Source organism: Centropristis striata, chromosome 21 (assembly GCF_030273125.1).
Source record: "Centropristis striata isolate RG_2023a ecotype Rhode Island chromosome 21, C.striata_1.0, whole genome shotgun sequence".
Classification (NCBI taxonomy): Eukaryota; Metazoa; Chordata; class Actinopteri; order Perciformes; family Serranidae; genus Centropristis; species Centropristis striata.
Genome location: NC_081537.1, coordinates 28,353,646 through 28,374,381, shown reverse-complemented (window position 1 = coordinate 28,374,381; position 20,736 = coordinate 28,353,646). Strand labels below are relative to the sequence as shown.

At 38.1% G+C, this 20,736-nt stretch overlaps 1 protein-coding gene across 1 annotated transcript; it reads left to right on the top strand.

Moving 5' to 3' along the window:
• Positions 1-1,421: 1,421 nt before the first annotated feature.
• si:ch211-214e3.5 (zinc finger protein 518A) lies at positions 1,422-18,801 on the top strand. The gene is made up of 3 exons (XM_059324426.1): positions 1,422-1,785; positions 7,942-8,011; positions 10,499-18,801. The coding sequence occupies exon 3, from the start codon at positions 10,519-10,521 to the stop codon at positions 14,593-14,595; it is 4,077 nt and encodes a 1,358-aa protein (XP_059180409.1). The 5' UTR covers positions 1,422-1,785; positions 7,942-8,011; positions 10,499-10,518; the 3' UTR covers positions 14,596-18,801.
• The last annotated feature ends 1,935 nt before the right edge of the window (positions 18,802-20,736 follow it).

Sequence of the window (20,736 nt, the reverse complement as noted above, 5' to 3'; positions counted from 1 at the left end):
TAAGGTTTTTTCCTTTCAAAGTACCCAGCCTTTAAGCCAACAGAGCAAGCCCTTCAAGTTGATCCAATACAATAGAAAATATGAACTTCTGCAATTCAAGCTGAACAATGTCCATTATGTGACCTGATCCAAAGGTCAGAACAGCTACAATATGGACCTTGTGGTAGGAATGGTTTTAAACATTATTGTTTTATCTAGCCTTTATATTGGCAAATAGTTCATCTATCATTTCTTTAAATCTAACATTCTCTATGTATACGGTTAAACCAAGTCATCAATTTAACTGGCAACTCTATAGTATTGCCTCAGTGGATATAATGGCAGTCTATATACAGTCACACGCAACCAAATTATAAAGGATTTTAAATTTTGGATTTTTCAGGGAGTCAATGCACAGAAGCTAACACATGAAAGATGTGTTGATCGCAGCACTAAGATTTCATCAGACAAGTAAAGACGTTGGTCCTTTGTCTAAAGTAATTAGAAAGACTTTTCACCAGTGCTGTCTCTGTGCTATGATGCACTAAAATACTGACTAAAAAGTATAAAGGGGAAGAGAAAAACAAGACGGAAGTTACAGACACATTTAAATCAAAATGACTCCCTGAAGATAGTCCTACTAATAGCAGAGATAGTATGAAACATTGTCAGTGCCGAGGCCTGCTCTACGCTGGGGCAAGAGGGGGCCGAGCCCCCTTTAATAAATGTCTTGCCCCCTCAAATCAAAATTTAATATATTACAATTTGACAAAATTATCTGCAGTAGTCGAAAAAGGGACTACACGATTGTTGGTTGAAATCTGGATGAAGGATGTTTTATTTTATTTTATTCTCATTTTTCAGTTTCCCCCCCTGAGGGATTGCCATCTTATTGTGGTCAGTGCGTGTCTCAGTGACCTTAAGAGCTAAACCAGCAGGAGCCTAGTCTTCAGGTGGGACACCTGGACAGGTCTGAAGGTAGAGGCCTGACAAAGTGCAATCCACTTCTCGGGGTTGGGGTTGGACACATGGACCCCTTTCAATGAAGAAAGCATCGTTACTATGAGCACAGAAAAAAAAGTGCTGGAACATGATGCCCCCTTCACATTTCTGACTGCCTCCTCATATATGCCTGTCTAGAACCGGCCCTGGTCAGTGCACAATGTAGGATGATGAGGTAACAATGTGTGAGCTTCACATCCTCCATTGTTGTAAGTTTGTGTGTGTGCTTGTGTGTGTGTGTAGGCTGTGACACAGAGGGAGAGACAGATGATTTATTAAAAGTACTGTTGTCAGTATGAAATATAAATAATTCCTTGTTGGGGTTAAACAAAGGCATATGAGCCTAAATGTAAGGCATTCAATAGGAAATGGCGTTATGTCCGCCATTGCTGCTCATTGCTTCTTCTTCCACCTAGGACACACACACACACACACACACATACACACAAGCAACGGATGACGTAGGCTCATGCTGCGAAAACACCGTCAAGTTGTTACGGGCGTCATGTCAAACAGAATATATTTCTACTGAAGTGAAAGTTATTTTAACTGTGTTTTCTACGCCAAAATGTCCTTCATGGCACTAGTTTGGTATTTGACAAGCAAAACATATTCATCCGCTTCTACATGAGCGTCAAGAGCACACCAGTACCCGGATGGACTGTCATGGCCGCCGTCGCTGTGGATCCATAGAACGGAGAGAAGGAAGGCAAATGTTTCTTCTGTGTGTTTTTTCTACCTTTACCTCCTTTTCATAATGCCGGACGTTGACGGGACGCCGCCTGAACTTCCATCGAGTTCATAGTAAGAAATAACAGATTTTCTGTAACTTTAAATATCTTCGCGTGGGTGGGGGCTTTATTTTGGTGTAAAATAACTGCTTATTAAACTCCACAGACACTACATTGTCGCGAAGTGGCTCACACCTTCTCCATGTGTCGAGATATAAATTGACACAGTGCAATAACATATCGCAGCTTTAATTCTGGAGTCCTTTGTTGCTGTCTGTCTACAGCCTTTAATTCTCCCACTGATGCCGCGTTCCCTCGCGTTTTCTAAACTTAAGCGACTATGGAGCAAGTCACACGACGAAGTAAACATGTATTTAATTTTTAAAACATGTCTAATTGGACGGTAGAGGCTGAGAGTCACATTTATGCAACATGTAGCCTACTTGTCCCTGTGTTGTTACGGAGGGGGAGTGGAATTGCAGTGAGACGATGCAACTTTTCCTCTCATCTCCAAGCTTCATTTATATCTCTCCTATCGTGATGGTGTGGGTCAAGAGTTGTCTACCCAGGGCCAGATCAACACTTGGCTGTACCCTGGGCAACAGTATTCAAGGGCCCCATCATCATGACCCCGGAATCACCATAATCTGGCAAAATATAGAATACATTACAGTAATATACAGTTAATGTACTCAATACATCAATAACTAACTGTCATAATGTGCATTTTCATATACAGATGTGCAAACGCTCATAGAACGACAAATGCACCACTATGTCCTCTTGTCAAGCCACTCACTCACATATACAGGGTTCATATGGATGCTTGAAATCCTTCAAAATGTTTTAATTTTAATGTTGTATTTTCAAGGTTTGAATAGTGCTTGGATTTTGGATAAATTGCTTGAAAATGCTTGAAATTCTTACTGTATTTCTCTTGCAATCTGACTATAGATAATCACATGTTCAATGAAAAAAATACTAAATTGAATATTGAGATTAGCAAACAGTACTTTTGGTTGTTAAAAGGCGCCTTTCTTGGCACTCAAGGACACCGTACAAAAAGAGAGCGTAGGAAGTACCCTCAATTTTCACAAAAAAATAAGTAAGCAACAACTTTCAAAGCATCCAATATTTATTTAACAACACCTATTCCCAGCATAAATGTATTGAATTGATAGAGGCATCACAGAGGAATACAAGACACAAACAAGAATCTAGAATCAAGTAGCATTTTGGTCCTCAGCTCATTTTAAACAGAAATCACCCTGTCACCTCAAAATTCATTTTTAAGCAACAGCTCAGATGGAAAGTTTAACGTATAAGCGAGAGATAAGCAGATATTTTGCTTGTGCCCACAGTGCCCTGGGCCCTTTAGAGGGTTAATCCGGCCTTGTGCCTACCTGTCTGTTGTCCAGGTTTTCCCTAAAGTCCTGCTGAGTGTACTCTATATCCAGTGAATAAAGAAATAATAAGGCTAGTAGACTTATTATAGACTTATAGACTAGACTAATCTTCTGCATAGTTGAATGGGTGCTATGGATATGAATGATTTAAATAGCTTAAGTAGCTGTAAAGATAAGTTATACAATCATGGCAGACATTTTTCCCCAACATGGCTTCCTCAGATACCCAGGGTTGACAGTCAATTTCATTTATATAACCCAATTTCACAAATCCCAAATAGGCCTCAGAGGCTTTACAATCTGTACAGTATACGACACCCTCTGTCCTCCAGATAACAAAAAACTGACCCCCCAAACCCTTTTAACAGGGAAAAAAATGAAAGAAACCTCTAATACGGTATGTGTGCAACAGATCAGCATAATAAAACTACAATACATATAATATGAACTAGAGACAGAGATGCACAGCAACAACATAAATAACACCAGCAGCTAAAATTATGTCTATGACTTATATTATACAGTCTATGGTTGACAATAATAGAAATGATAACTGTGACTATAATAGAATTATAATGACAGCATACTGTAATATCAGCATGACTAGGGGCTGGTGCAATGCAAGCCTTGAGTTGGCCCTAACTATAAATTTTACCTTATCTTTTCTTGAAAAGGAAGTTTTAAGCCTAATCATACATTTTGCGAAGGTCTCTGTCTGAAGGCTCTGGCTCCCATTCTACTTTTGGAGGTTCTAGGAACCACAAGTAACCCTGCAATCTGGCAGTAGAGTGCTCTGCTAATGGGATACTCTGGGCTTTTCAAGATATGATGTTGCCTGGCTGTTAAGAGCTTCGCAGGTGAGAAGAAGGGTTTTAAATTCAATTTTGGGTTTTTCAGGGAGCCAATGCACAGAAGCTAATACATGAAAGGTATCTCTTTTCCAAGTTCTTGTCAGTACACGTGCTGCGACATTCTGATTTAACTGGGGAGTCTTAAGTTTATTTATTGGAGCAGCCCGATAATAAGTAATTGGTCCGAGCACAGAACCTTGTGGAATACATTGACACACTTTGGTGTGATTAGAGGATTATTGTTAATATGTACAAACTGAGATTGAACTGATGAATATTACTTAAACCAGAATAATGCAGCGTTTTATTGGCAATTTCATTTTCTGGTGTCTGTAATAGGATGTGATGGTCGATGGTGTCGGATGCAGCACTAAGACTTCATTAGACAAGTGAAGATGTGAGTCCTTTGTCTAAAGTAATTAGAAAGGCTTCTCACCAGTGCTGTCTCTGTGCTGTGATGCACTAAAAATCCTGACTAAAAATTCCTCATATAAACTGTTGTTACATAGAAATTTAAACTACCTTGTCAAGATTTTTTAAAAGAGGAATGGAAGGATAGATGTAGGCCTACAATTGTCTAAACCCCCTGGATCAAGAGTGGGCTTTTTGATATGTGGTTTAATTATAGGTAAGAGACTATGTGTTAATAAAGTCTGGTTGGGCCTATCCAGGAAAAAAACTTCCATCTAAGGTTAAAACCTGAGGCAGTCTGGTTAGGATAAGGACAATAGTGTTGTCATGTTGATAATTATCACAATAGATGTCAAAACAGTATTTCTTTCAAGTTGAAGGGTGAATTTTGCTCCTGAGTGGGAATTGATGAAACCACTCGGTTAATTGTGCTTTAAACTATGATTGATTGTCAGAACATGACAAGACCTTGACAAATACTTATAACGTGCTTTACATTTCATTTATTTTTATTTTGAATTGTCAGCTAACCAAGTACAATTTCAAATCAAAGGTGATTATACCTTAAAAGATGATTTCTATTTTCTGCTACAATCTACTTTTACAAATATTTGGAAGGAATTATAAGTCCACTACATGCATTTTTAAATGCCCAGTTACTTTAACCTCCTGAGACCCAAGCTTTTGTTTGGTTTGTATTGTTAGTTTCTCCTAGATATTTTGGATTTGTAGGACATGATAAGTATAAAAACTAAGCATTGTCTTTGAACAGGAAGTAGTTTTTGAAAAAAATAATGGGTTTTTTTACTGCATAACACAATTAATTCGCCAGTGTATAAAACTTTTTATTTCCTTACATTTACACCCTCTCTTTGGGAGAACGATAGTAAAAGTCTATTCGTTCACAAATGAGTACTTCCTGATTAGCAGTGTCATAGCTTGTTGCTATTGCTAAAAATAGTCAAACTTGCACAGAATATCAAACTACAAACATTAAGAAGCACAAATAAACAACTTTTAACCATAAAATCCGATCAGCTTCTGTACCTGGTCCACTTTTGTCTGGGGATAAGCTGTTGATTGACTTTACCAAGATGGTGCCATCTGATTTTTACATTAATTGATGTATTGTGCTTTTTCTAGATTCTAATTAAGTATCAGGTTTATTTTCAGATTCAGATTAATTATACAAAATATAATCCACAAATAATTGATGATGTGGGCTTTTTTTTATGGATAAAGACAAGACTTTATTAAGGCCTTTTTAGAAATTGACAGGCACTCGGACTGCATAGACCATTACACCTGTAGCTGAATATGTAAAAAAACAACATTTTATTCATCTCCTACCTCTTAATAGACAGCATAGTGCTGTTTATGTATGGCTGACCAATAAATGAGCATAACTACCTCTGGTGTTCCCAGCAGGAAGAAACACAGAAAGGGAAGTTCTCTGTGTGCTTGCTCTTTCCCGTGTTTCTGGTCAGGAAAGTCCCGGGATGAGCTGACCCGTCCAGGTCACTGTTGTCATTTATCTGCGTATTTTAATGTGATTAACCAGTTGGTGGTTTCTTTGGTGTCGCTCATTTGCTTACTGGTGTTTTGCTTTTTCCGCCCAAGTCTGTCTGATGGCAACATCATAAACCATTTCTCTTCTTCTACATCTTCTTTTTATTGATCAATGGCGGGTGGCAAATAGTGTTCAAGCTGCACTTGCACACCCCATTCCTGGTGTGTGTGCGTGCGTGAATGTGCGTATTCAACATTGACGTTGAATATATTTACATTGAAATACTTTTTTTTGTTTTATTGACCAGCCCTAGTGAGATGGGATCTAAGAGATAGTTTGATGACTAAATAAATAATTCAACACTGTGTTTAAAGAGCACACCCTGTTGAAATTTGCTTATGTGATTAGGCCTGTTTGCCTCTATATCAGGTCCATATGGCAAAACTATTTTCCTGTATTGATTTTCAGTTAACTCTGTCGATGGAATTAATGCTCAATGAAGGTGTAATGGTGTAAAAAGTTACTCTCTGAGCTTCTAAAACAAAATATATCCCTGGATGCTTGAATGACTTCTCAAAAAAAAAAAGTATATTGGCATTTAACTAATCAGCTGAACAACTGATTTATCGCTTGATTAAATTGAATAGTAAAAAAAAGAAAAATGCTTTCCCATCCCAAAGCTAAACTAATATCTATTAAAAGGGAACACTGCCAGTTCTTTCCACATCAGTCTGTTTCCAGGTGTTGGGAGTACTGCTCTATGTGTGCATAAAAGGCGTATAAAGTGTTTACTGTGTCCAGAGGGAGCAGTGTGAAGTTCCCTCAAGTGATGTCACTTGAGTCAGTGTTGTTTGGGTCTGAAGACTACAAGTTTGAAAATGGAAAAAAACAAACCCTGGGTGTGAGGTTAGAAAGAATTGAGATTACTGGACCATTGTAGCGCCTCATTTCTGCTGCAGGCTAGAGGATACTTACATAACCCGAATCTCCATGACTGAACTGTCTGCAATCCGTTGCATTGTGGGTAATGTGGGCCCAAGATTTTGATAAGGATGAAGACTGTGTGGGTCTGTGGTTCTGCTGTATCAATTTTGATCAGGTTAAAAAAATTGAGATTATCAGCCAATCCTCCCAATTGAGAAGCTTCAGCTTGGCAGTTAAAGTAGACTACATTTTTTTTTCAAACGCGTATAATTTACTTTACTTTCCAAATTACTTTTGACAGTTCTGTACAGTTTTTGTATAATATGACCTAAATTAACTTTGATACTGATTATTTTTCTCTGTTAGTTGACTTATCGATTAATTATTTTAACACTGCATTACTTCATTAAATGTCGAGCCTGACAGATATTTCAGTTGACCGATATTTTTGGCCTATATAGGCCCATCTGTATCAGTATACAGTCATGGGAAAAAAGTCATGAAGCAGTGCCTTAAAAGCACTGCTTCAGTTTTCCTGTAATTGTAGGGTACAGCATTTTTAAAAGTGAGAATGGTGGGGGTTTCCTGTTTACAGTCTAAAACCACTTATAAATATGATTATGATTGATGGATGATTATGATGTTGCAAAGTAGGCTTAACTGATCTTGCTGTTCGTGAAAAGTCCGTCGATGGGGCGGTATAAAGGCTGTAACTGCCCCCTTTGGATCAGTGAAAAAGTGCCACATATGCATTCACAAGACAAACTAAAAGCAGTCAGTCTAATAAAAGAGTACTCTTAATGGTAAGAGGTCACATGGAACTCCACATGGTACTTTAAGACCTGTAGTATCCCATCTATAGAAAAGTTTGTTCTTTGTTTGTTTTTTACTTAAAAGAGAAGACATTTTGTGTGCATAGTAGTTCCATCAGTATGTCCAGCTAGTAATGTGTGTTTAGATTTTATCTCACTCAGAAGCGTGACATGAACTGCAGTTCACGTGGCGTTCAGAAGAGCCAGTGTTCACTGCTTTCTGTTAAAAGGATCTCTCCTTTTAACAGAAAGCAGTGAACAATGTTCATAACCTTCAAGCAACATGAATTAAATTTGCATTTGTTTGTCTTACAGGCACCATGGACACTCCTCCTCTTCATACACGACGTACATTAATGTTTGAGTTTGTCCTAAAGGATTACAGGTAATAGCTGCTTTTTTAAAAATTTTTTAAAGATTTTTTTGGGCCATTTTTGGGCTTTATTGATAGGACAGAGTGAAGGGGGAGACAGAGGGGAAGACATGTGGGAAAGGGCTCCGAGTCAGATTCGAACCCGGGCCGCCCGCTTACGAGGACAATGCCTCTATGGTACGTGCTCTCCCAGGTGTGCCACCGGGAACGCCCCAATAGCTGCTTTTTAAGTGTGTTGTTACCATTTATTGCCACAGCAAAAATATAAGGGATACGGCTTGAATGATAAACCACAGTTACGTGGCAGCATCATCATGACTGCAAGTTTTGGTCTTGTCAATCTCGTGTTGAATTGCGCAGTGGTTTTTTTTGTTTTTTTTTCAAACTTCTCTTTATTGTTTTTTTTTCTTTCGTTGACATACAAAAATACATGTACATGTACATGATAATTTATGCTTGAAATCAACACGAAAGAACAGAATGATAGTAGAAAAATAAAAGCAATAAAAAACCACCAAAACAAAACAAAAACCTAGGTGGAGCCATGCGCAGTGTTTTTTCAATCAGAACATTCACACACATGCCCAGTCAGGAACACAGCCTCTGATTGGTGGACAGGTTATTCCCAAAGAATCATGCTCATTGCAGGGCAACAGTGACTTTAGTGTAGACCTTAGCAACTGAAACTAAAATGTTTATTAAGTTAAGTTTGAGTCTGGCACACATTTACTGGTATATACACTACTTCTACAATTTACTACTTTGGTTCAAGAATTATCTTATTATTATTATTATTATTACTAACATGGCTACTAGTGGTATCTTGCCATGGATATTTCTCTTGGTTTGGCAGCTTCGGCGCGAGCAGCTGTCTTATTTGTAGGACTTCTGGCTCGCCTCTGTTGCTTCAGGACTATTGAACACACCGCAAAAGAGTTAAATATCAGTCAGTTGTCCTATCATGCAAGTAAAAAAAAAACACTAAAATGTAATGGTCTAATTTAATGTTATCTGAACTTAAACTCAATGAAGCAGCGTTCATTGGTATGTGCAAGTCGGTCTCACCACCTGATTATAAAAATTTGACTACTGGACACCATACAAGTTGAGAATGATGTTAAATATCTCTGGATATTGCACAGAACCAAAACAATGTGCCGTTCCAACAACCCCTCTTGTGCAAACATTTACCGGTCAGAAGCTTGTGGTGCAACTGTTTTTTTCCCAAAGCTAATAAATCAAAAGCAAAGCAACACCAAAAGGTAACCTCATGAGCTTACTGAAAGAGATCCCCCTTCACTGGCATGCAAATATAGGCTCTCAAATTGTTATATGACTATATAATTTCAATATTGTCTTATAATGTTTTGTATAATCTCCATTGAGGAAAAACAAAAAAAGAGTAACTACTGCCTTTACCTTACTAGTCACTGCACTATTAAGAGTTTTTTTCTCCTGGGAATATTCCAGTTTTGATTAGTTAGTGTGGTTGCTTTGTCGTGGATTGAAATACCACATCTTGCAGACTTACTGCTGACAAAAGTATTCCCTGTGAAAGTTCACAGTAATGCCTAGTTCACACTACTCAATTTCAGCCCAGATTTCCCACTCCCTGACTGTTTTTGGAGCTCCCTGACAAAAGCCCCCAGATCAGAGGCAAATCAGCATTGTCCAGGCAATCGCTGCTGTGAGTGAGATCATCACATGGGAACTGTTCACTAGGGATGGGAATAATTATTCGATGATCAATTAATGGTAAAATTTTGTCGATCATGTCGAATTTTAAATTGATCTGTGTATACTTAATTTTTTTCTATGACTGCGTATCAGTATCTCTGAACAGAAACGGGTCTGAGCGTTCAGTTCTGCAGCCGTACGTCAATAAGCCAATGACCTAAGAATTTAGTTGGATAAAGCTACAGTGTGCAAACTGAAAGTTGGAATAACAATTATAAAACACACAAATACAAGAGTGATGTGAAGATGTGTGTGTGTGTGTGTCTTTCAGTTTTACGCATACTGGAGTATGTATAAAAACATAGCGAGTAATTGATTGTCACCATTATTGATGCTCGAGTTGGCAGGTTTTTCCAAACACCCATCCCTACTGTTTACAGACGCTTACAGAGAGGCTTGCCGATGTGTTGATCTTAATTTTTTCAGTTAATGTGTTGTTTTTATAAATGTATATTTATGTCTTAAAATGTTTGTAGTTATAGTCATTATTTTCAACATTCTGCCCTCTACCATTTAAGTCTGCAGCAAAATCTGTGTAGTTTGTTTAAGTGGGCATGAAATCAAGATCAACCTGGTCACCAGTGCCCCTGCATGTTTTTTGGAACAGGGATTATCATGCACCATTGGATAGGTGCACTGTAGTACATGCATAATACATGTGCATTGTGTTGTTTTTCTGCTCTACAGCAATGTTGAATGCCTTTTGAAGAAGTGGGATCCTTCTGGTTGTACTAATGAAAAACACATTTATGTCTCTTACAGATATCTTTAGACATACAAATATGGATGAAGACCTCACAATACCTCACGATTCTGCCAAAAACTGCAACATATCAGTAATAGGGGAAGAAAAAGACAAGGTAAAAGACTTTGTGTATAAGCATTTAAGAGAAGTGACAGATGGGTCAATCTTCAATAATGCAGATGAATCTTCCATTAAGGAACATGGGACTCCCACCAAGAAAGATAGACAAACTCTCAACAAAGCCCATTGCAAAATTCAGCAGGGGGCTGTTTTCTCTGGAAAGATTCTGAGTTTTGGATGCTCTGTGTGTAAAGATGATTCCACATATAGCCCCAATGACCTCCTTAAACATTTTCGAGCGGCCCATAAAGGAACCCTTCCAACATACCCTTGTGACCTGTGTGGTTTTGTCACAAACGAGTTCCCCGCTCTTCAGCGTCATCGGATTGAGCACAGGAATACTCTGGTTACATGTGAGCTCTGCGACAATGATGTTCAGTACTCTCTGCTTTTGCTCACCAGACACTACATCATGTGTCACAGTCTAAATGGACAGTTTAGCTGTGACTGGTGTGAGTTTACAACTGTAGATGCAGGTACATTTGTCCAGCACATCCATCATCATAACGAGAGCCCTTGGAAGTGTTCAAGATGTAGACATATCAGCTTAAATGAAGAGGATCACCAGAGACATACCAAAGCTCATTCAGGTACATTCCCCTTCACTTGTCAGATCTGTGGATATGGTGCAGCAAGAAGCGAGTATCTTAAGAAACACATGGCAGCTGTTCACAAAGAGGAAGCTGATAGAAGGAATATTTGGAAGGCTATGGAAGACAGTGGTAATCCAGCAAGTGCATCTGCAACCTTAAAACTTTTGATAAAAAAGAGCACAGAATCACAGGATGCTCAGAGGATAGCAAAAATGAACTGTCTTTCTGGGAGTTTACCAAACCAAAATGGCAGGCTAATCAAACCGGAGATATCCTTCGAGGAGACCAACAACTTTGTGGATGGGACTGTAGCAAAAAAGGAAAACAGAAATTGGAGCAAAGGCTCTGATAATATGGAGCAGTCAATGCCAGTGATGTTACAGGAATGTGACAACTCTGCAAGTTCCGATGCTGCAAGTTACAACAATCCGAATGGACTGACCGTTCTGATGGTTAAGAACAAAATCTCTCTTCCCCCCCACTGTACAACCAAAGTGATGGGATTCAAGATGGTTGATGGCAAAAAACATTTAGTTCTCAAAGTAATACCAACCTCGAAGCAAGATTCATCCACTCAGAACCATTCCTTGGTTGAAGATGTGGGCTCCTCAGTACCAAATCCTGCATTGGATAAAAGCAAAGTCTCTAATGAGAATGGGGAATGTTCTAATAGCAAGAACTTAACATCGCACTGTTTTGCTCTTTCCCCAAGAAGTGGATCTGGCATACAGATAGATCAAGACAATATTATGGCAGTAAAAGTAAAGATTGAGGAGGAGGAAACCTCTGTTTGCAACCTTGATTCCTCACCACCTAGAGATGACGTTGGAGAGCAAACTAACCCTTTAGTAAGTCGGCCTTTGACTTGTACAGACACATTATATGCCATGACAAGTGAGTTTGATCACACGGGTGACCAAAGTCACCCAAGTCAAACGGCCTGCTCAGAGAAAAGGAAGTTTGATAATAACTCAGTCTCTGCAACATTTAACTCTAATGCAAACTGCCACAGTAGTTCTCAGATCAGTAATACTCGAACAATGTGTGTCGGTAAGATCACTGGTTTATCTTCACCTTCAAAAGTTGCTCAGGAAACCTTGCTTTCCAAACAAGTCTCCAAAGAAACTATTGAAAACTGTGGGGCTGCAGACGAGTTATTAGTGACTGATACAGAAGCAGACAAACTCACTGACCAACACAAAGCGAACTTTTCCTTCAACACTACAGAAAATGATGCCCAGTCTTGTCAGAGTACTCCATCAAAATCATCCCCACCCACTTCAGGTAGCCTCAGAGAAAATGCTGCGGACTCTGACAACTGCAAACTAAATTCACCAAACCAAGAAGTATTTACTTTTCACAATTATTCCAAGGAAACATTTGGCACTTCACCGTACACTACCCAGAACATTGACAACTTGTCTGAACATTCAGCAGACAAAGAAAGTATTTGTGAATCATCACAGTTTAGTTTGACATTGGCAGAGTCTCCAGATCCATTCACAGAAAGTGGCAATGGAGAACTCTATACTCAAGAAAGGGCGTCAGATAGCGATGTTGAGGTTGACGAGTGTATAGCTAGTGTTGACGATCCTTCCACTGAGGATGAAAATCCAGAGTCGGTGCTACAAGACTTTAATATTATCAAAATTGAGGAGGAGAGCATTCCTATTTCTGACAAACAGTCAGAAACAAAGAGTAGTTCAACTTTCGCGGGCAGTTTTGTGGAGGAACATTCAGATGCAATCATTACCCAACAACTTAATAAGGAAAGAGTTGTACCTTCGAGTGCAAGTAATGAATCTTTAAAACAAACAAAAACAACTCTACGAATTCTTCAATTGCCAGAGGGTAAGCAGCCAGTACTTCTGAGAACTACTGAGAATCGATTTGCAATGCCAATGCAGGTCAAGGCCACTCCAGGTTTTAAACTGATAACCAATTCTGCAAATCCTCAGATCAATTTATCGTATATGAAGTCAGGGTTGGAAAGATCAGGTAACCCCACTGGAGTCACCCTTACTCCAAACAGCAGGAGAATAGGTGTATCAGCAGCTGCTGAAAAAGGCACAACCCTTCTCTCTGCTGTTCAGCCAGGTGTTAGCACCGCCTCAAATCACTACCTTATCAACAGCCCAGGATTTAAGGGTCCCGTACTCTTCTCAAGCGCACCGCATAATACACCTACAGACAAGACAGCAAAGACACAGCCAACCTGCTACTTGGTACAGAGGTCTGTTCCTTTTGTTCAGACCCCTAGTGCTCCTGGCCTCAGACTGGCAAGTGCACAACTCCCACCACACTCACGGCCAGTTCTAGCCATGCCTGTGAGCTCTGCAGACAAACCCAGTGCTTTGCAAACTGGTCGCCAGGCATTCTTGCTTCGATATGTTTCTCCAACCAAATCAGGCTTTCTATTGAACAACCAAGATGCAAGGACTGGGACTCAGTGCAGCCAAACCAGTGATAGTACCGGAAACAAAGTCATATTTAAAATAGTCACACCTACTGGTAGCCTTCTTACAAGTGGCGCTCCCACCTCAAGCAGTCAACCTTTGTTTTTGGCCACCAGACCTCAGACCCAGTGTTTCCTGGTATCATCAAACAAAGCAAATGCAAATTCATCCAGTGGTGTAAAGAAACTGATCACCATACAAAATACTTCACAGAAAGATGTCAAGGAATCTTGCATTTCAACCTCTGAAAGGAATGTGAAGGAACAACCTTGTGAAGCAGAGACTCCTTTCCTAGCCCCAGGGCCAATTCGGCCTCCAAGCCAAAGGAAGAGGCGCAGGAAAGCCTTATTTGACGAGCTTCCAGCAATGGTGCATAAAGCTAGAAGACTCTCAAATAAAGTACTGACTGAGAAAGAGGCTACTGTGTTATGGAAGCCTGTAGCCAAAGAAGCTGAAAGGACACTAAGGCTTGCCCCATTCAGTTCAGATCAGCAGGTCAAATGCCCTCGTAGATACCAACCTGTAGTGGTGCTCAATCATCCAGATGCTGACATTCCTGAAGTGGCCAATATCATGAAGGTAGTTAACAGGTACAAAGGTGCTGTTACTAAAGTCTCTCTGTCTCAGAAAACAATCCAAGCTCTTGCCGAGCTTGGTGCTCCATGGGAAAACTCCTCGACCAAAGGCGCATCGTCTCACAGCAGCGATCCAAGACCCCGGCCAGTTCAGAGTTCTGTCCGAGAGCGATTCCTTCTGAAAATGAAGTTAAGGAAAAAAAGCAAAAAAAAGTACGAGGTGGTAGATACTCTGTCCGGTTGTAGTCAAGAGCCCGTTGTGTTTGACTGCTGGTTTTGTGGTCGGCTCTTCAACAGCCAAGAAGATTGGATTGGCCACGGCCAGCGGCACCTCATGGAGGCAACAAGAGACTGGAATAAACTGTTTTAAAACTTTTCCATCCCCTTTAAATAGGATGGTATTCTGTCCTTCTGAGGTGGAATAAAATGTTGAAGTTGTATATTTTTTTATTGACCTTCCGCTATACGTTTGTTTAATTTCAGTTCCTGTAAATAAATATTCTTAAGAAAATCATAGTTTATCTTTTCATAGGTGCATTTTCTGGTAAATTATGTACTGCAAGCATGATTTATATCATGCATGCACAGGTCAAATTGAACTGTGAAAATGGTACACTGTAATTAGGAGTTCCGGTAAGAGCGGTAGCTTAAAGAAAGGGGACAATGTCAGCAAAAGTAATATGTAGAGCTGGATTAAATTACTCAGGTGATTTCATATTAATCTGGTTTGTCATTTTTTCTCATACATTTCAAATAAGCAGAGGCCTAGTTAAAGGGACTTTTGTATCTTTTATTATCCTGCAGATGAGGACAGGAAACTATTTGTATAGGTTAGCTCTACCGCTTGTAGACAAATTCCTTTGTTTCATGCTTTTAATGAAAAAACTTTCTGGTCCAAAAAAATTCCATTTTTTTTTGTCATGTTTTAAATTAAGGGGATATAATTTTACTCTTTTAATCTTCAGGATAACCCAACAGTTTCCTTGTCAACCTGTACCATGTACCTGTCATAACTAGATGTTTTACAGTTATCTCCTAAATCTCCCAAGTGTTGCAAACAGACCAATTAAATAAATTCTGTATCCGTTAGGCATGGCTCTGTCACTACTTGAGAAATACAGATCAGCCCATTTTACACCCTATGCAGTTTCTGTGAAACATTCGTGTTTTCAGCAACTCAGACTGTTTACTTGTGCTCATGTTATGAATTGCGAATCCACATTTAATTTTCAAGTTTACCGATACATCTTAAAGGTCCCATGAATCTTCTTTCAGATTTTTACTTTTGTGGATTACAGTGTTTGGTCATGTAAGAAGATTGTGGTGTAGGAGGGGAACATCAAGAAACTTGATTTCAAAATCAAACAAGAAGCATTATCACAGGGCTCAAGAAGAAGATTAGGCATCCACTTCCAGTCCTTTTAGATGCCAAAGTTGACTTAATGGCTGCGTTTAAAATAAAGATAAAAATTGTAATTGACATTTTACAGGTTATATGTAATTATAACTCATATGTCAATAATAACTAATATCCAACAATTGTACTAGGGCTGCAACTACAAAATATTTTCACTTTCGAATGATCTGTCCATTATCATTTTTGATTAAACAATTAACTGCTTGATCCATTAAATGTCAGAATATAGTAAAAAAAAAAAAAAAAAAAGGTGAACTCATCAGCCATTCATTATTTTGTCTGACAAACGGTCCAAAACCCAAAGATGTTCAGTCTATTTCCATGTAATACAAGAAAAAGTAAAGTCATCTCAAGCTGGAACAAGTTACTCTCAAACAATAATAGAACAGATTGGCTTTTGTTGAACGTTTTTCCTTCTTTTTGATTGTTGTTACACCAACATCAGGCAACCTCAACACTTCCTGCAGACATTTCTTTTAAAAACCTGTCAGGAAAGAAAGGGATTATGCTCTTAAAGCCCCTGGAAGGCTGACTGGGCGGCCAATAATCTCCGACCCTGTGTTAACATACCACCCTCTATGTAACAACAAACCTTTTGGCACTCCAACATTTATGGAAACGCAATCATTGAACCTGTGATAGTCATCATTAAAATAAAGACAAAGGTACTTTTGACGTTGGATATGGTTGGTGGGATCACTCCAGAAGTACAAGTGTGATGGCAGAACATTTTTAACCTTAACAGAAATAGATGAGGGTGTATATAAAAACTTGAAACGGTTTTGACATGGATTTGCTATAGAACAAGGTGCAACCCCAGATAAACAACACAAAAGGCATTTTCATACCATTACACTTTTTTGTTTTTTATAAAAAAGGTTTTTGTTTTTATCAAATACTTTCAGACGTGATTCTTAGTTTTGGTCACAGTTGTTTTATTATGCTGTGTTGACAGTTTTAAGTGTAGTAGGAGCCTTGAATGTAACCAATGTGTTTGGACTCTTCATCAACTTTCACCTGTTATTGCATTAATTTTGTACTATAAATCTGCTCACTGGCATCATTGAGTCTAGTATATTGTACATAAATGTGTTTAAATGTTATTTGACACTTTTTTTTCATGGCAACCGGACGTGGACTTTGTTTTTTTTTTCATGGGTTTTAATGATTGTATTACATAATGATCGAACTGTGGAATTAATGTTTTATTCCGTTCAATATGCAAGTGACTAAACAATGCAAGCCATGCTAATGATTTTGTCCTCTCGAAACAGCCAGCCTCCAATTACTGAAGTTCTGACCTCAGCAGGTCCTGCTTCTCACCAGCATTTGCTAAATGTTCATCTTAATCACTCCAGTCAACAGGGCATTTTATTTTACATTACGTGAATTCCCTGAACTCATTTCTTGCAAAAAGATTAAAAAGTATGGTGTTAGTAGTGGCTACATTCCACTCATATTTGACTTTGACCATTAAAACCATACAATCATTCAACTTTTATTTGCGGCATGGGCTGTTCTTAAAGGAATTGTTCAACATTTTGGGAAATAAATGTACTCTTTTTGTAATTCCCCTTAAAACCACTAATGATCATTGACTCATTGCTTTTTGTGTACAGCTTAAAGGGATAGTTCAGATTCATTGAAGTGGGGTTGTAAAAGGTACTTACCCACAAACAATGTATTTTAACCACCTAAAAGATGGCCCGCCTTAAAAATGTTATATCTGTTTATGTGTACACTATATTAATTATATGTCCACAAATTTTTGTTGCTATCCACAACCGTTTCAGTCGGCACTATTTTTTCTCAACCGTAGAACTTCCATGTTCCATGAACTCAGGTTCTTTCTTGGGCTTCATCTTGAGGTCTAGTTTCCACAGAAGTTTCCTCTGTCTTTCAGCCCGTTCAGTCTACAAAAGTTCTTCTGTATATTCCGTTTCATAAAGATATCCTTTTGTCTACATATTGAACAGCATTTCATCATGGCTGACCTAATCACTCATTTTTATTTTCTTGTATTTGTTATATCTTACAAAAACTATTAGCTACTTGATTCTGACCAAAACAGCTGATCTGCGGCAGCACACAAACTATATTCTTTTGCGTAGGAACATGGATGTTCTACAGTTGAGAAAAAGTAGTGCCAAATGAAACGGCTGTGGATGGCAACAAAAATCTGTGGATATATTCAACATATGGTATAAACATAAAAGGGTATAACATTTTTAGGGTGGGCCTTTATTTAGGTGGTTAAAATATGTTTTGTTGCAGGCCCCGTCTGCAGTCTGTTTGTTGTCTGGAGCACCTCTGGTTCTCCAAACTGGGAACGTGCAGACCATCATCTACTGCAGGTAATACACTGACTGTGAATAAGTACCTCATACAACCTCACTTTAAAAAAAATCTGAACTATCCCTTTAAGGAAGATGTCGCAATTAATGAGTTTGCTTTGGACAAGGCCAGGCTTGTCCTCCAGCCTTCATGCTAACCACATGCAGACACAAGTTCTACAAATAACACAAAGATGTGGCATCAATTAGATTACATTGAAATCAATTTTCATGTCTTGTAAAGAAAGCACATAAGCTTAGCTAACAAAATGTTGAACCGTTCCTTTTATCGAAGTAGCTGCAGAAAGCTAACTTCCTTGGTCATTATGTCTCTTTTCTAAGACCACCCATCTTATGGTCCCTTTAGATGTAATAACATCACAGCCCAGTAAAAAAGAAATTGAAATACTAGTACTGTTTTTTACATTTCATTGTAAGGTTGCAAGTGAATAATTTTCAAATTGCTGTACAGTTTCTGTTCATGGGGGGAAAAGAAACTGACTCAGCCTGAAAAATATCTTAACATCACAAGGATCAGTGTTATAACTTCGTTTAAAGGATTGAAGTTTTCTCCCGTAAAATAGTCATGTGGTTCTTCTTAAACTTGTTCAGGCTACAAATTAAGTCTTGCTTACATATACAGTATTTAAAGGTAAAATAACAGGCTGTAAAGTAACTAAAGGTTTCTAATAGTTTGACTTTTGTCATTGCAATCCTTATATTGTGGGATATTCAGTTGTTTTCATTCTTTAAACTGGAACTTAACTCACTTTTGTGTATTAAAATAATGTTGCATTTATGGATATGATTAATTAAATGTGCCCCTCCGACCACCCCACCACGCCAAGCAAGCCAAATGGATGCAAACACCAAAATTTGAGTTTGTTTCAGATGGGGTTATATTTGTTTCTGACTGGTTTCATATATATGATGGAAATGCACAGTGTAAAAATAGCCCGGCTGTTTCCTCTGTCTATTCTGCTTCTTCTTCACTGCTCTCAGGCCAAAGAACTGTTTGGTTTTATCGTTAAAATTTGATGGGATTTCTAACTGTACAAGTTTAAGGCTGCAATTACAAACCACTCTTTATATGGGGATACACTACTAGCTTATTTTGTCAGTTGTACACTGCAAAAAAGGTGTGTCTAAAAACAAGATCAAAACTAAATCTGAGGGAAATGATCTTGCTGCATGGCATGATAATTTCACTTGACAAGATTTCTTAAATAAAGATTGTTAAATCTAGAAATAAGCATGTTGAACGCTTAAAATAAGAAATTAACTCTTAAAACAAGATGAATTATCTAACACTTCTAAATCAATTTTTTTTATTTATCTTGGTAAGAAAAATAATTTGCAATGCACTCTGCTCGGGCCAGTTCATCGCTGCTTGCAGCTTTAATTTATCTTTTTTTAAGAGTTAATTTATTATTTTAAGCGTTCAACATGCTTATTTCTAGATTTAATAATCTTAATTTAAGAAATGTTGTTAAGTGAAATTTTCTGTCCATGCAGCAAGATAATTCACCCTCAGATTTATTGTTTTTAGACACCTCTTTTCGCAGTGTAAGAGCCTAAAATGAAAAGTGAACAATAATTTCAGTTCAAGTTCTCCAGGTCAGCCTCCTGCTGCTCCCCTTTAGCTGTTAGAATCCTGATTCTCTGCAACAAACTCCACCTTAAACGGTGAACTCATCATGTACAGTAAAATGTTCCTGTCCTTTACTGAATCTTTCCTCATGCAAAGTGCCTCAAATGTCCTTTTGCAGGTTGACAATGTGTACTGTATTTTTCTGTTCAACTAAGTGGTTAACTCACCTCTAATAAATGTACATACCTTATGGAAGCATTGTGGTGAGTTTTTATTATCAACAGAAATATTACCAAACCTAGTCCTTCTGCGTATGCCTGATAGTAACGATGCTGAAAAGAGCCACATGAGGGCAGCACAATACAAAACGTTACAGGATCTCCCACCAACATTACATTCAGCTGAATAATCTTTAACTTTATACCATAACTCACATTAGTAGACTGGAAACCACACATTAGTTTAATCTCCTACTAACAAGAACAATTAGCCTTGTGAAGGATGATTTGTAAAATCACATTGATAATGTGAGTTATTTTCAGGTTGAGATTTAACATGAAAAACATGATCAATTTAAAATGATTAGACTCAGAATTAGAGACTTTTTTTTTTAATTTAACCTCATAACAGTATATTAAGTAGTTAAAATTAGCCCTACCCTTTGGAAAATGAAAACACTGTTTTACATAAATTCAACAATAATAACAATCCAATGATAAACTTAGAATATAGCAATCTGAGTGGGTCCATTCTGCATAATGAGGACTTTTACTTTGGATACTTTAAGTACATTTTGATGCTTATACTTTTCTACTTTTACTGAAGTAAGTTCTGAACGCTTTTAGTGGAGAGTGGAGTAAGTTCACAGTGTGGTATTAGTACTTTTACTTAGATGTGAATACTTCTGAATACTAGTAAGTTCAACCTCCACAACATTTAGTCATTTGTGCTCATTATAGTAGCAGTTTCTCATTCCAAGTTACAAATGCTTTTAGAAATGCATCAAGTGCTTTCATACAACTCTCTGCTGTTTTATAACATCATATCTTATGTCATGTCAGTCAAAATAAACTATACTTGTGAATGCTGAATAGTCATTCCATATAAAACTAATAGTCCTCATTTCATTGCTTGAGTCATAAAAATGTTGAACTAGTTGTCAAAATCTGT